Below are 17550 nucleotides of genomic sequence, written 5' to 3' on the forward strand. Positions count from 1 at the left end.
AGTCCGGTCATATTCTATATAAGACGTTATGAATAACTTTTGTCTTATGACAATAATACTTTCATTATAATATTCTAATTATCATTTTATTCTTTGATAAATGATAATATCAAGCAAAGTGGATAAATCCACCTTGATACCAAGTATACTATGGCTGTACCTATTTAATTACACAATCATATTATTAACATAGGTATTTTGTGTTTAATAATTTATAAATAAAGAGTTTTTATATTTTTCATAAATCCGTTACGGACTTATTTTTTTATTATACCTAACTATTCAACACAGAGAATAGTCACTCATCCAGCCCCCTTACTGTCCTCGCGCACTCATACTTAAATACTTCATTAGTAAAAGAGCCTCAACCAACATCATGTGGCACTATCACAGAATAGATGAAATTTCATCTACTCTGTGGCACTATATAATTGTTATATGTACAATATTATATCTCAACATCAACACGCACAGACCTGCCACTCAAGTACCCAACATAGCAGAAACGCTTTATGAAGACGAAAATACGAAATTAATCGTATTTTTAAGTGTCACTAATATTATAAACAAATTGTAAGTTTAAAAATATCTAATTAAAATATAAAATATTGTAAATTTAATAATTTGTAGAACCTTTTACAATGCGTAATATCCAAGAAACACAATAATGTAAGCTCAATGCCAGGCTAATAACTAATCGGTAATTACTAACTAATAACTTAGGTATGCTGTTAAAGCCTTAATCTTTAAATAAAAAAAATAACAATAACAATTTATATTTATTGTGAGTGGTGACTGGTGAGTCTGGTTGCTTCAGCAAACAACATAATACGACGGCTGTAAATATGCTGGGGAAAAATTAAAAATACTCTTTATCTAAAAGCCAAAATTTAAAATTGTAAACTGCTGCTACAAAAAAAATTAACATTAATACATTATATTATAATAATCTGCGACAAAACCGATAAAATACAAAAATAATACATTATAGTATCATATCTTCAAGACTACAAACTGCGGCCAATATTATTTTATTTTATATATAGGTACTTATATATTATTATACTATAGTCATCAAATACCAATACAGATACGATGACATTGCATTATACAGAGTGTAACTGATAGAAGTGACTTTTGGAATAATTTTTGCTCTAATGAATATTTAAAAATTTTTTTTTTATATAATTTAATACTTTATAGCCACTTGCGTTACACGTGTAATACTGAAAATAAAAAATTTAAAATTTGATTTAAATTTTTATGAATAAATTCAAATTAGCCAATTTGTAAATCTGCTTGTAAGAACGATTTGGATGGTAAAAACATTTATCTAAGTTAAGTGGTTTATTTTTCAGAAATTTTAAAATATCAATATTTTTTTAATGAAATTAATTTGGTACGCAATAACTTTTTAAATATATTATTTTTGGAAATTTTCTAACATTGGTATATTTTTTAAACTATTAAAAACCATATAGTTTTAACAATTTTTGTCAACCTAACCTACCTACATTTTTTTTTTTGTCAGTTCTTTCTGTTACCCCCTGAATACGTATAACGTTTATCGTTTAATTAATTATGTTGTGTACACATTGCCACATTGGTAAGATAAATCTAAATGTAATTTTAACGCAACATACTAAATATCGGTTCGTTACTATTGTGATAATACACTTTGAATTTTGATAGTACCTACTCACCAAAAATGTTAGATATTATAGAATAAGTAGAATTTAACATGGAATTTACAACAATGTTTAGCCACATTGGTATAAGTATAAATAGTATAATAGTGTTTAACAAGTCTAAATTTAAATTTAAATTTACATTATATGAATAAAAAAAAAGTGGGAAAGTGGTTAATATTAAGATTTGGCCGTCTTAGAATATATTATATTTAATAATTTTGTTCTTAGTTATTCTTAACTTAGTGATATGGAATTAAAAGTCCCTCCTCATAATTCGATACCAAAAATAATAATTGAGTGTACAAAGGAGAGATCATTGGCTGAAATCGTAGGGGGAGGCTTAAGGGGGCTTAGCACCTCCCCCGTTCACATTGATGCTAATAATGTGTGTCCCCTGAAATTTTAACGAATTTCCGCCTATGGGAAAGATATATTACTCGTTGGTTTTCTATGTCAAATAAATCCCTAATATTTCTAATTTTCTAAGTATATACAAATATATTCTTGTTATTGATATTATATAGTCAATGTGTATTTTCCATTTTAATTGACTGTCCATGTTAAAATCTAAGTATTTTACATTATGAACTTTGCCTATCTTTACAAGAACAATTTATAAATGCTTTGGATAGACGTATCCCTGGATGGATGAATGATTAATTATTTTGTAATCGGTTTTAATGGTTTAATTTTGTATGCTGAAGCCTGAAAACAATGTGTTCAATTTTCTCAAAGTTTTCCTTCTAACCAATCCTTTATTTTATTTATGCAAACATTGCAAACCCATTTTGAATTTGTTATATAACTGAATTAACTTTTTATAAATGTATGTTTAGGTATATTATAGAAGGTATAGTTAATAAATACCTACCTATGTATTTAATTTCATTATTTATACATTATTTACAATTTCAAGAAGAGTGGAAAATAATACATACATTTACGAATTTAGTTGATTATATATTCAGTTTTAATAATTGGATATATTCGTAGCCGTAAATTCACAAATTCTCATACAACGATTTTCCTTTTTTGTTGTTGTTTAAAAACTATTAATTAAAAAAAATTAACCTCCCGTTCAGCCGTTCCTGCAGTCATAATCGCGATTTCAAAATAATAACGTGTTCACGAATCACGGATAATAATAGTCACATAATATTATTCAACAAGAGAAATCTAAAATAAATATAAACTTTTATAAAGTAATTTGAGGAAACAAATATTTTAATATTATAATAATATGTTAACAGTCTTGTTAAGAATACTTTTTAAATGTGGATTATTTGGAGGGGCAAAATGATACTTTTGCCTTCACAAACATTTCTAGAGGGGGGGGGGGGGGGGGCAAGTGCCCAAAATTTGCTATGTTACGCACTTGTAAGACGGAGAGAACACAGGTGGGTATCACGTTTTCTTAAAGCATAATACTTTGCAAGTTTTGCATAATATTTAACATAATGTTTTGGAAAGAAGATATTTTAGATTCTCAGAGGAGCGATGAATGTATTGATTTTACAATGATGTTTTTATTTTGTATTTTTTTTTTTTGTGTCTGTCATCACATTATAATATAAACCTTATACTGAGCATGTAATCATATTATGATCTTTTTATTGTACTGTGAACCTATTTTAAAAAAATATTTAAATCTGCAACATTTCGTCTATGTGTATATGAGTACGAATTCTATTATATTCAAATATATAATTGTAAAATATTTAATACTTATAAGTTATATTTAGGTTTTTGTATACTATGCTAAAAATCTTTGTTAAATATTAATGATTAAAGTGAGGTGTACCTATATAAAGTATAAACATAAATATTTAATAATATATTATATTATCCGATTATCCTTTTAAATAGGTAGTTACTTCACGGCTCACTCGAACATAAAGTGTTGCCCGGCGTATAGTATAGGCAATATAGGTACATTATGCAGTGTACATAATCGTCCATAATTATTATTTAAGTATGTACATTATTTTGTTGCTAAACGCAACACCGTTCGCCGAGATAATGTGATCAATCAAACCAAAACGTGTCGTACCAGCCTGTACTTGTACACCATTGCAAACACCTAAATACCCAATTTTCAGCACCAGTCAGATGCGCGAAATAAATGTACTAAATTTCTAGTAGATATATTTTATCATAATTTTATTAGAAAAATTATTGGTATTCATTTAGTATGTGACCTACCACAGACTGATAATTAATTTAAAAACAGTTAAATTAAAAATCATAGAATCATGTTGTTTTTATACTATTCATTAATTACTAATTAGCTATACAAATATAAAACAATACAGGGATTACATTCATTATTCAATAATATAAAAATCAGTCAAACAAAATATCAGTAGGAAAAAAATGTATAAATATTAAATACACACAGGGGCGGCATTTCAGTTTTAAAATAGCTAGGGCTGCCAAATATTTTACCAGGCCACAGTTATAACAATGAAAATTGAAATGTAGCCATGTTGGAGTTACTTCTAACCTTACTATATTAGGGATGAAAAATAATTAATATTTTAAGTGATAACACTGATAAAAGTTTATCATTATTCATTAATGTAAATTTTCTTTCTATATGTTTAATATCTAAGTATATCTATGTATATCCCTTTATTTATAAAACATTTTTATCTTATATTAATTATTTAAATTAATTCAATTTAACTGATACATCGGCGCCAGCATGAAATTAAGGCAGGCCAATATGATACGGCGAAAAATAGGGCCGCCAATGTATACCCTGCGATACCCCAAATGGCGCCCCTGAATACACATACTTATTACTGCAATATATCAAAATTAGCCAAAATATGTTATAAAATTATTTTATTATAAAAAAAATTTAATTTAATTTAAAAAAATGTTTAGCATTACACATTTTGTATATCACTTAAAAAATTTTAAAAATGTGACTCGCCTGATTGGTATCCGTACGTTGTCCGTATAATATAAAATATAGATAATCGTCTTGGTCGGTCACATACTAAACCCGGTAATACAGGTAGGTCACATACTAAACGAATATTAAATTTTTTATGCATGTGTAATAAAAATACAAATTTTAATTTTTGATACATTTTAATATATAATACTGTGCGGCTGTACACGTCTATTTTAAAAACCGTGTAAAATCATTAATATGGATGATTGTGTATAAACATAAATATAATGTGTACATTTAAATGTTGGGGAATGTTGTACACTTGTACACATACTAAATTCTAATAGGTAGACAAAATTAATAATACATCCACAACTACATTAGTAATTAAAATAATTAAATAGAATTCCCTACTCTCAACACAAGCTTTTGCTTATAGAGAGTAGGTATCAACTTATAATCCATGACATTTCTATTGTATATATAAATATAGTTGAATAAATAAATATATAAATTTCAAAAAACATTAGCTCTTCCTCAAATGATGATTGTTGGTAACACTTTAGAAGTTTTTATGCCATTGTTAGATGGGTTCTTATGTGATTCAGAAAAATCATCTCATGTTATCGATAAACTTATGGAACAAATTCCCACTTATTTCAATTAAACAAAGATTACAGAAACTGTTCTTTTTCTATACAATTTTGTAATTACTCAACACCTATAAATAAGTATGGTTTTATACATAAACTATATTATAATATGGTACCGATATGAGAAAAAATAAAAGTAGTCTCTTGTAAAAGTTACTAATATATGTTTATATCTAAAAATATTAAACGGATACATATTATTTTAATTGTTGGATTTTCATTTTTGTTGAATATAAATAAATTGCTTTGATACTAGGTTTATTTAAAGGTATAAACCTCTTAAAATAAAATGTACAGCGTACTTTCAAATTTTAATATCTATATATACGCGTTTTTTTTATAAATATTACTAATAACCAATAGGTATTTATAAAAAAAAACGTGCTTCTTCTTGCTGTATTGATATTGTTAAATATCTTTACTAACTACTGGATACTATTTTCAAATTTCCAATGCATATAATTATATAATATATACCTATACCACCATATCGGCTATCATGTATCATAATAATCATATGAAATGATTATAAAAATTACTGCAAAAGGCAAATATATTTAATTTACCTATGTATTATGTATTTGATGAACAAGCTTTGTATAGAAAATTAGAGTTTCGGAACAAACTCACTTAAGCTGCCCAACTTTTTTTTTTTTAACATACGTATTTCCACGAGTTAAGAACGATGGTGCAAAAACAAAATTTTGGAAGTTATATCCTTCTGAAGTTTGCAATTTTACGTTTATACGCGTATAACACTGAATTACCTATTTTACTTCCTCACGCAGAGCCTATAATTAATTTCGATTTTTTTTTCTTACGTATTTAACAAGTTACGAATAAATCACAATTTGCACTCTCTTATATCTACAACACATTAAATTAGGATATTAAGAAAAGGAATTTTCCTGAAAATATTATTTATTTACACATCGCAATCAGTAAGTACTATGCGATTATCTTGTTTTAACGTAGGTGTCTATGACCTATGTAGTTAAGCATGCGAAAACGATGGTGAAGTCAGACTTAGCTTTAAAGTTATAGCTAATTTAAATATACCTAATATAGTATTTTCATAATATACACCTTGCGTTACTCGCTGCACTCGCTCGGACAATTCAAATCGAAAACATTCCTCGACATGTTATGTAAAACCACCTTGGATCGGTCTCGTACTTCTTCAAATATCCAAAACTTCAAAACTAAGTTTGACCGCCAAATTCCGAATTCGTTTACACTGTAAACTTTACAGCATGCTTAAGTAGATACAGGTACGTTAAAACAAAGAAATTGAAAATAAAACTGTGTCTGGTAAAACAGAAATATACCACTGATTTTACCATCGTTGAAATACGTATGTTTAAAAAAAAATGCCAGTTCGCTAAAGTGAATTTATGCAAATATATTATAATTATATAGATACTAAACTCTGTAGAATTTTAATAATTTAATAATTTTGTATTTTTGTGTATAATTTACAAGTGTTAGGATTTTTGATAAAATAGTAGGTACCAATCAGTTACCACTGTATTTATTTTATTTATTTAGTAGGTATTTAGTATTTTTTTATTAAGACAAATTCCTAATTACGCCATTGGCCCATATTATAGTCTAAACCTTGTCTTATTCTGTGGTCTAAACTCTAAAGGGTGCTGGGTGTAGCATGTTTTAAGGAGTAATATTTAGGCAATTTATTTGACACGTACATTTGGGCCGTCTCAATGTGTGAGTAGTAAATTAACATACTGTGTGTAATTCATTATGGTTTATAAGTATCGCACGTGCATGCACATGTCAAATCGTCGCGGAAAATGAAATATATTTTTGTTTGCATGTGACTATAAAAATTACTAAAAACGGTAGTAAATTAAACATAGTTACCTACATACTTCTTGAAGTTCCATTTTAAATTGTTATTTCAAAAAAATGGTTTAATTCATACGTTTCTCAACTATAAGCTATTTAAAATCTGATGTTCTCAAAGTAAATACAAATTTTATGTTATCATTTCGTGGAATTTAAAAATAACATCTTAATTTAAATGTTCTTTAAAATTTAAAATCTTTTTTTTTTTATTGAACTTAAGCCCGGCGACTAAGGCCATTAGCTGTTGTAGGGGTTTCGAAATGTGGTAGGGACTAGGGGTAAGGTTGGTACGGTAGTTTGTTTTTACGATTGTTTTACGGTTGTTACGGTATGTAGCAAACACGTGTATGTGTGGCAAGATTTTTAACTATTATGTTCCCGGGTAGTCACCCATCCGGGAGCTAGTAGTTGTGCCAGTTGTGGCCGTTACTTACTCCCAGTCGCATTCCGCGACTGGTAGCAGCCAACCGGCCATGCCAAGCCACTTTAAAATCTTACTTTTTAAATATCTTAGATAGTTTGTTAAAGACATATTATATTGTTCATACAAATACATAAAAAAAAAAATTAAAATCGGAAATTATAAAGTATGTGTAATTTACTACCATTTATTGGACTAAAACGTATGAAAAATTTGTGGGCTATAACTCGCTGTCTATATACCTACTTGGCTACTTATATAGATTACTAGATTACAGTTATATTATAACGTCATACAATTTGACCATCCGACATTCCGACCAAAGACAGTAAGGCACGTGTAATACACTAGTACATATGTATTATTATTATTTTATTATGTACACTGTACCGTACAATTCTACAGTCGTCCGCTGCTATTATTTTATCATTAAGGGGATTCCACCTCTAGAAGAGAAGGTTATAACACTCCGCGAAAAAAGTCGCACAATTTTTTACGGCAAAAATTTAGTTAACATGAATACCGCTAGGCACCGCCACATTACTCGAAACTCGAAAGCCGGTAATTTTCAAGATACGGATACTCATCCTTTATATTTAAATATTATAATTTAATATGGTAATTATTAAGTAATAAACAATATTTTTATAACTTTTATCTTGATGTAAGATAAACTATTTACTATAGTTAATAAATAACTATTAGGTACATATTAAGTAAATCAAATTTTAACCTTTTGTAAAAATGTATTATATATTAATTTATCTTTATTACAATATTCCTATAGACTATAACAAATTTAATTTTAAGTTTTATGTTTTTATAATCTGATTGGGATGATATAATTATAATTTTAATTAAATAACACAATTTGTTTATTTTAGTAAATCTAGATTACTATTTATATTAACATAATTTGTAAAAAATACTACCCAAATCAGGATATTATTTATAAGTCACAACACAGAACACTCAGGGGTTAAAGTGGGGAGGGGGATACAGGAGGACTCAGTCAACCCTACCTCTGATGACGGTTAAAATGCGTCCCATTTAACAAATTAGGATTTTATACATTAGGCATTATACATAAAATTATACATGGAACGCTTAAAAGTTAAAACTATATGGAGACATTAGTCCCCTCTGGAATTTTTCCCACTTTAAACCCTGATAAAACAAAAAAATTTATCAAAACAGTCCAAGTTGTAAACTTGTAACTACTTCTTTAATATTATGTGATAACTACCTACTTATATGTATAGTATTTTATGTATTATACTTAAGCACATTACCTATTATTATTAATATAATGGTGTTTTAGATATATTTAAATATTTTTAAGAGAAGGTACCAAATACCAATATTAGGTAAATATTGAATCAAAAGTAAATATAAAGAAGTAAGTATATATAAATATATTTGAGTTACTTATAATATATAGAAATTATTACATTTTTAATAGTATGTATTCTGTTATCTGCAATTTTGCCATAATTTTCAATTGTCAACTTCTAGGCAGTTGAATAAAGCATATCATAAGGCAATAAATGATTTGCAATATGAATGCCATACGTTAAAATTATCTTATTGAAATACCAATAAATAAACGTAGGTACACACAGGTATTTTCCATCATAAATACAATATTTATAATATTTTTGATTCATTGCAATAAAACACAATACACATGTGTCTAAAATATTTAAATATATAGTGTCTAATGCAAATTATTCAAACACCCGGCCTCCGAAGCTTGTGGTGCTCACGGTGGATATTATTTAAACTACAAATTTGCCGTCGAAAACTAAGCCACTTTTTTTCTCCTGGCCAAGCCGAGTGTTATCACCTTAATCTCTTCTCTACATCGTGATCGTGCCTATACCATAATATTGTTCTATGGTATCATCAGGGACATCACAGAATATATGATCCCATGATCCTAACCACGGACTACTACACTGGACTGGAAACGTCAAGGGAGGCGGGTGACGGTGGCCGGGCCGCTTAGTGTCTGCGAGAGAGGTGTAGAAAGGGGAAATAGTACGCGAGCGTATTTAGCGCAGCCTGGCTTACCACAGGCATACTACCCATTCGGCATTCCGTCAAACGATATTATGTGGTTTTATTTGGCGAGAATAAATTTGGTAAATGGTTTATCATTAAAGTATAGATGGCGCCAGATTCACTCATGTACGATTTCCCCTCGTACACCTCTCTCGCGGACACTAAGCCGCGACTCGGCGGTAAACGTCTCGTTTCCAGTCCAGTGTTGTAGTAGTCCGTGATCCTAACCTACCCTTGATCCGAAGACGTCTGAACCACGGTTGTAGATATACCTTAAGCCGTGGTCTGAACCTATGGAAAACATGATAACGGTTCCACGCACCAACATGATGTTAGACCCATGGTTACCAATATTATGAAAACGGTTTCAAGACTAAGACTATAATTGTTCTATGCTATGGCGGGATACGTTACGCGGGGTCGGCTTGTTTACCATTACCTATTTCACGTATGCCACGCCCCCCTGGAAACCGTGTTCAATCGGCCGATTCCCGGAGTTTCATACCGCCTTAGATCATATAGAAGTATACCCCTGATCACGGCCTTAGAAGATCTTCTAAGGCCGTGCCCCTGATATTGTTCTATGTTTATCATGTATGGTATCATCGGCCTCTTTAGGACATATAGCGCTCCCGGTGGTTACGACTATTTGTAGTAAAATTTTCAATCCAGTTTTCAAACAAGTGACGACACCTTATCAATACATCTTGTTATCAACGTTCAAAGTTTCCGAAGTCTAATAAGTAATAGGTATTAATTAATAAGTAATAACTAAAAGTTAAAGATTCGTGAATCGACCTTACACGAGACGGACAATAGTGACTTGTGAACGCGCTTTTGTAGATATTCCAATATTTGGTCTGTTCCAGTCTTCGTGATTTTAATGCTCTATGTTTCTATTATGTTGTTACGACTTCAATATCATACGTAAAATAATAATAATAAATTATTCATTCGTGTTTTATTTAAATTAGTGGGTTACACCACAACAATATTAAAAATAAATAATAAACAAGTGTATAATAATTACAAACTGTTATTACTATTGTTGTTGTGTACATTGTTCAGTAATAATTCTTGAAAAAGGTGCGAGCGGTTTCATTTTAAATATTACAATTTGCTCTTAGGAGTATTTTAATTGTCCGTGGTGGCTATTTTAACCGGTAGTCAAGTACAGGTTAAGCTGTTGTTATACCTGTGGATTGTATTTTATTCTGCAATGGAACTATCCGCTATTATGAAGGATAAATTGAATGCTGGTGACAATGTTGTAGCGGTAATTAATAGTTACTTATTAAACTTATACATACATAACAAATGTCTCCATTACTTAGCTCCATGAAGGTGTACTGTTGCAAGGCTGGTCACCCAAGGCTCACCGATTATTAGCCTTGGTTGAACGTAATCTATCATTTGGTTTGTTTGTATTTACAACATCCAGAAATCCACCGCAAGCATTTACAGACCTCACAATCAACTTTGTTGTGCCCATTGACAGTGATTTCAAGTGTGATATAGGTAAACAATAAACATTATTCATTTCCTATCTGAGAGCACTTAAGTAATATTTAGGTAAAATCCATTTTGAATGTGATTATTAATAATAATTACCCAAATGCAAATTACTTCTAAAATAAATATTTATTTTAAAATATTAAAATTAGTATGTATAATTTATATGTTTAGATTCATTGTCAGCGGAATCTAATTCTGATATTTATATTAATTTATCAGCACGGAATTTTAAATTATTTATGGGAATGGATTCAGGTCATGAAACTAATCATTTTTTTAATGAATTATCTAGATCAATGGACCGTTAGTATTTAACTCCAAATAGTAATATTTCATAATTTATTAGTTATTATAAAATATTCTATTTTTTACAGTTTATTTAAAAAATCAACAGACACTGGATTTTCAATGGTTGAAAAAATATAATATAAATGATATTGACTTAGAATTAGGTTTGATGATGAATATCAATGGTGATAATACATCTAATAATATAATAACAGCTAATGTAATAATATTTTATATTTATTAAAAGTATTATTAGTAATTTAATTATGTATTAAACTTATAAGATGGCTGTGACTGAAAATGATATATCATTTCCAACTGGAACACAAACACTAAGTTCCCGAGAAAGTGTTATACAGCGACAAATGATTTTGAGCGAAGAACAATATACTAATGCACAAAATTTCCGGTAATTATTATTTACATATTATTTAACTTTATATTTATATTTATTCCTTTTTAGTATTTATATTGGCACTTGGAATGTCAATGGCCAACCAACTTTGTCTTCATTAAATGATTGGCTGACTTGTGACTCTGAACCGCCTGATATTTATGCCATTGGTTTTCAAGAACTTGACCTAAGTAAAGAAGCGTTTCTTTTTAATGATTCTCCACGAGAAGAAGAATGGTTGTAAGTAATTTATAATATTTATGATTAAACTCAGACTTAACTACTTGTACTTTTAACATATCAAAACTTCATATTATTGATTTATCAATCTTACTCAATCAAACACCTGAACATTTTTATTATATTTAATTAATTGAATAGTCAATTAGTCAATCTTTGCTATCATAGTATGTTAACATATCTGTATTTAAAGAAACTTATGTAAATAAAAATTAAGCATCAAATAAAAAATGAGTTATAGTTCAATTTAATAACAGTTTTTATTTTGCTCATTAGTAATTTCTTTGGTCATTAATTAATATCGTTTAAGAGACAATATAAGTTACTTTCATTTAAAAAAGGGTATATGTGTTACTAAATTTTACGAAAAATTATGCTAAAAGTATTGTTTATATTACTAATGACTATTAGGTTAACTTTATATAATAATTTATAACCTAACCTAACCTATAATAGTTACTACTAATTGTTTGATTAACTTTTTTTTAATTTTTAGGAGAAAATTATTTAATCATAGAACATTTTTAAGAATTTAATTTTAATATGTAAAAAATTAAGTTGATAATTGAACTAATTTTTATTATTAATTAGACAAGCTGTAACAAAAAGCCTTAATTCCAAGGGAAATTATAAAAAAGTATCATTAGTTCGATTGGTGGGAATGATGCTTATAGTGTTCGTTAAAAATAAACACATGGACCATGTTAAAAATGTTACTACTGATACTGTTGGTACCGGAATTATGGGCAAATTGGTAAATTGTTATTTAAATATTTTGAAACCGTCATAATTATTAAATTTCATTTTAGGGAAATAAAGGTGGAGTTGCCGTTCGCATGGATTTCCATAACACTTCTTTATGCTTTGTCAATACACATTTAGCAGCCCATGTTGAAGAATATGAAAGACGAAACCAAGATTATCAAAATATATGTTCAAGAATGGTATTTTCAAATTTCAGACCTCCAAAAACTGTTAAGGATCATAAGTGAGTATATATAAAAAAATTACAAACAGTTATTTTAAAAGTATAACAATCAGACCGAATGCATCAAAATATATTAAAATGTAATAACTTTATTAAATTATTATAATTGGTTTTATATGTTTTTATTTTAGTCAAGTATATTGGTTTGGTGACCTTAATTATAGGATAACCGAAATGGATGCAATATCCGTAAAAGATTTAGTACGCAAAAATAATTTTAAAAACGTATTAGAAGCAGATCAACTAAAGCAACAACATCGGGCTGGAAATGTCTTTAAAGGTTATAAGGAGGGTTCAATTAATTTCCTTCCTACCTATAAATATGATCCAGGTACCAATGACTGGGACAGCAGGTATGTTTTTATTTGTTGTGTGTAAAATGATAATTATAATATAATATATATTAATTTGTGTATATTTGATTAGTGAGAAGAACCGTGCCCCTGCATGGTGTGACCGAATATTGTGGCGAGGCAATTCAATTAAACAACTTGCTTACAGAAGTCATCCTAATTTGTTGATCAGTGATCACAAACCAGTCAGCGCATTATTTGATTCTGAAGTATGTATCTATTTAGTTTTTGTATTTTTAAAATTAAACTCGATTTAATTTTAATTTTTAACAGGTGAGAGTTGTTGATTTGACCAAGTACAGAAAAATTCATGAACATATAATGAAAAAATTAGACAAAGCAGAGAATGAATATTTACCTCAAGTTATGGTTGATAACACTGAAATAATTTTCCACAAGGTTAAGTTTATGGAACCTCAATTAAAAGAACTTACAGTTGCTAATACAGGTCAAGTTCCTGTACAGTTTGAATTTATTAAAAAATTAGATGATTCTACATACTGTAAAGAATGGTTGCGTATTGAGCCTTTTATGAGTTTTATTGATCCTGGTAAAAATATTAAATTACCTATTTAATAACAGATAACATATGAATATTATAATAATATTTTCTCAGGGGAAAAATGTGATATTACTTTAGAAGTTTTGATTGATAAAAAATCAGCATACAAAATGATTAGTGGCCAAGACAAGTTGTATGATATTTTAGTATTACATTTAGATGGTGGAAAAGATATCTTTATAACAGTTACAGGTATATAACTTAAATAACAATAATATTGTACTAAATAATTTGGACTGTATTTTTTAGGTAACTACGAGCGAAGTTGTTTTGGTTGTTCATTAGAAACACTTTGTTATTTGAAAGTTCCTATTAAAAATATACCATTTGGAAAACTTATGGAACTTGTAAGTAATTATTAATATTTTATATTTATCTATAATCAATCATCAATGTAATATTCTTTACTTAATATTTTTTTTCATGGTGATAATTGATAATGTATATTTTTAAGGAAAACAATAAAAGCAACATGACTTCAGATCCTTACCCAGTACCCAAAGAAGTATGGTACCTTGTGGATCATTTATACAGACATGGTCTTAAACAAGAACATTTATTTGAACATTCTGGTCTCAGATCTGAATTTGTCCAGATTCGAAATTGGTTGGATAATGGAACACCAGATGCTTTACGTGCGGTTTTATTTAATTACTTATGAAAAAAATTAATATTGCCTATTATTTTTAAATTATATTTCAGCTGGTAGTGTGCATTCTGTAGCTGAAGCTCTATTAATTCTATTAGACAGTACATCAGAACCCATAATACCATATAATTTGCATGCGACTTGTTTATCTGCAGTGTCTTATTACAATCAATGTAAACAAGTCAGTATTGTTTTATTATTGAATTATAATTTATTTTTATTTTTTTAAATTTATATTTTATTATTCAGATTATTTCTCAACTACCAGAGAGAAGTAAAAATGTATTTTTATACCTTTGTGCATTTCTTCAAGAATTATTGAATCATGTCAATGATAACAAATTAGATGTTAAAACTATCGGTTAGTTAGTTTTATACTATTTTTAAATTTAGTTTCATAGCTCTTTAAATCCCTACACCACTCTGCTGATCTATAGTACTGTCTATTATTTTCTTATTTTACTTGATTATTGTTTCCATTTTCCGCAAAGCATATCCAAACCAATTAATTGGATCCTGTTCTTTTACTTTACATAGATATGTTACCATTGGTAAATTACCAATACTATTAACTCATGAATTTTCAAATAATTAAACCTTAATCAATGTTATACTGATTCTAGCATCTGTTTTTGGTGAAATATTTATCCGAGATCCTCCCAGATCTCGTTCAGATAAATCTGGCCACACTAGAACTTCTATGTCAAGGAAGAAGACCAATTTTGTATACCATTTTCTAGTCAATGATCAAAGTGATTTAATAATCAATACATCCTTTTAGATGTTAAGTACTATGATCATGTCCTGTAGATATTAATGGAACATTTTAACTTACACATTTTAATTCATCACAAATTGCTTTTAATTTAAATGATTTTGTAATAAATTGAACTTTTTAAATTAAATAAAGCTTAAAATGAATACGATCTTAAAAACAAATGCTTGATATAAAAAAATATGTGTAGTATAAATTACTTACTAAACAAAGTAACTAATATTTTAAGACTTTTTAAAGGTTGAAATGTATTTTTATTATTTTCATTCATAAATTATGTATGCCAGTTTATTTATTTAGATAAAATCATATTCTTCAATATACTTAAACCTTATCACCATTATTAATTTTTTTAATCAATTAATATTTCCTAATGGTAAAAGTTATAAATTAATTTTAGTCACTAGATCTTTTGGTTTAAATAATATAACTTTAACAAAACCACATGTCTAACATTCAAGGCCGGCAAAAGTTATGGTGACCTGGGTTTCTCTCAGGGGGGGGAGGGGGTACCATTTAAACAATGATATTGATTTAATTTAGAATTTAATTTAGAAATTAAGCTATCATGTAGCGATATTGTCTATTAAAAATAATTTAGCCCACAAAATCTATTGTATTGGCCCCAAAAACATTCCCATTTTAGAATACTCTTATATGATCACTTTTATTATGTGCAATATTAAACGGGTTTATATTTACTATGTAATAAATATTAATAGATTATATTTAAATGTGTTCTCATTATAGATACTTATTTATTATATTTATAGGTATTGTTTAATATTATATGTGTGAAGTAGCAGGGTTACTCTACACATTTGTGGTACAAACTACTCCACTAATCTAAACTTTAAATGCTTGTAAATTAAAATTAAATGTTTGTTCACTATTACAAATCAACATATTTAAGAAAATTATAGTTTATTATTTAAAGAACAAGTAAAAGTTTTACATCTTAGTAAAACCCAGTAGAAAACTTACTAATATAATTAAATTCTTCAAATAATATAAAACCATTTTTTTTTAATCACAAAAAAATGACTGATAAAATTTATGTGGCCAGCTAAACAGACTTCTTTTGATATAATATTTTAATAATAAAAAAGACCATAAAACTTGTTTGACATTGCTTTTATATGTACCTTGTATACTAAATAACTAATCATGCTGTTTTTAATCATTTAAACTAGGGTTATTTTTATTTATTTTTTTTGCTTTTGCTATTTATGTACTTAATAAAACAATTTTTTTTTAGTTTTAGAGTTTTTTCTGTGATAAATAATAATTATATGATGTACCTATCTGTTTAATTTATAAATTATTTTAGATGATTTTTGTTTATAAATAAAAATATATATCTATTTATTTATCAAATATAATCATGTTTATTTCAATTTGTCAGTTAGTATTTTCCATTCCCTTTTTAACATTTTTGATGAAGACAAATACAATATTTTTTTCTACAAGTTATTTCTAATTCCAGAACCCTTCTTATGGACTAATATAGGTATAAGAATACAAAATTCATATTTTGTTTATAAAAATATAATTTAAATTTACTCACCAATAAGGTATTTGGAGTCCAATCTTGCTAATATTAAAATACTTTTTAATTTTCTTAATATTTTTATTAGTAAGGTACTAATGTTAAACTATGATAACTCTACAATTATGGTGTACAAAGTATATCATAACATGAAATATGACATACAGATAGTGCGCTATATCTGAATATAGCTACTTACGAAGGCCAATTAATAATGACTAAGGAGATTGTATAATATAAAGATAAGTGATCTCGGCATCTCGCGGTATTATAGACAGGTAATTAAAGTCAGAGATATACAAAATATACACTGGAATATTGATAAATTGCTTCTTTTTTTTAAATTCTTTACATTCTTTACAAGACCAGTGTCACTTCTAGGACGTCACCCCCCCCCACCACAAACGGGACAATTTCCCTCGACGGACAAAAAATTTAAAGATTAATTATTAAAATATTATTATTGTTTATTAATGGGGCTCCAGCGTATCATGTTTTAAGGAGTAATATTTAGGCAATTCACATGACATAAACATTTGGGCTATGTCTATGTGTGAGTAGTAAATTATCATTCGTGTGTGTTTCCGAGAATCGCTAAAGGCAACCGCCGCCGGATGTAACTCTCGCACACGCACAGATA

General features: G+C 28.0%; 1 protein-coding gene across 1 annotated transcript; it reads left to right on the forward strand.

The window, feature by feature from the left end:
• The first annotated feature begins 10296 nt into the window (after window positions 1-10296).
• Window positions 10297-16740, forward strand: LOC132952553 (inositol polyphosphate 5-phosphatase OCRL). Its single transcript, XM_061024877.1, has 17 exons — window positions 10297-10873; window positions 10932-11115; window positions 11284-11415; window positions 11487-11620; window positions 11685-11809; window positions 11864-12034; window positions 12626-12788; window positions 12844-13022; window positions 13154-13375; window positions 13449-13584; window positions 13649-13925; window positions 13992-14129; window positions 14187-14284; window positions 14392-14572; window positions 14640-14767; window positions 14836-14947; window positions 15210-16740. The coding sequence occupies exons 1-17, from the start codon at window positions 10817-10819 to the stop codon at window positions 15365-15367; spliced, it is 2595 nt and encodes an 864-aa protein (XP_060880860.1). The 5' UTR covers window positions 10297-10816; the 3' UTR covers window positions 15368-16740.
• The last annotated feature ends 810 nt before the right edge of the window (window positions 16741-17550 follow it).

The sequence above is a fragment of the Metopolophium dirhodum genome, chromosome 9 (genome assembly GCF_019925205.1).
Source record: "Metopolophium dirhodum isolate CAU chromosome 9, ASM1992520v1, whole genome shotgun sequence".
Classification (NCBI taxonomy): Eukaryota; Metazoa; Arthropoda; class Insecta; order Hemiptera; family Aphididae; genus Metopolophium; species Metopolophium dirhodum.

Coding starts and splice junctions, on each gene's coding strand:
- LOC132952553 (XM_061024877.1), top strand. CDS start 10,817: ATGGAACTATCCGCTATTATGAAGGATAAATTGAATGCTGGTGACAAT. Junction 12,035..12,625: donor CCACGAGAAGAAGAATGGTT/GTAAGTAATTTA, acceptor ATTATTAATTAG/ACAAGCTGTAACAAAAAGCC. Junction 13,023..13,153: donor AAAACTGTTAAGGATCATAA/GTGAGTATATAT, acceptor TTTTTATTTTAG/TCAAGTATATTGGTTTGGTG.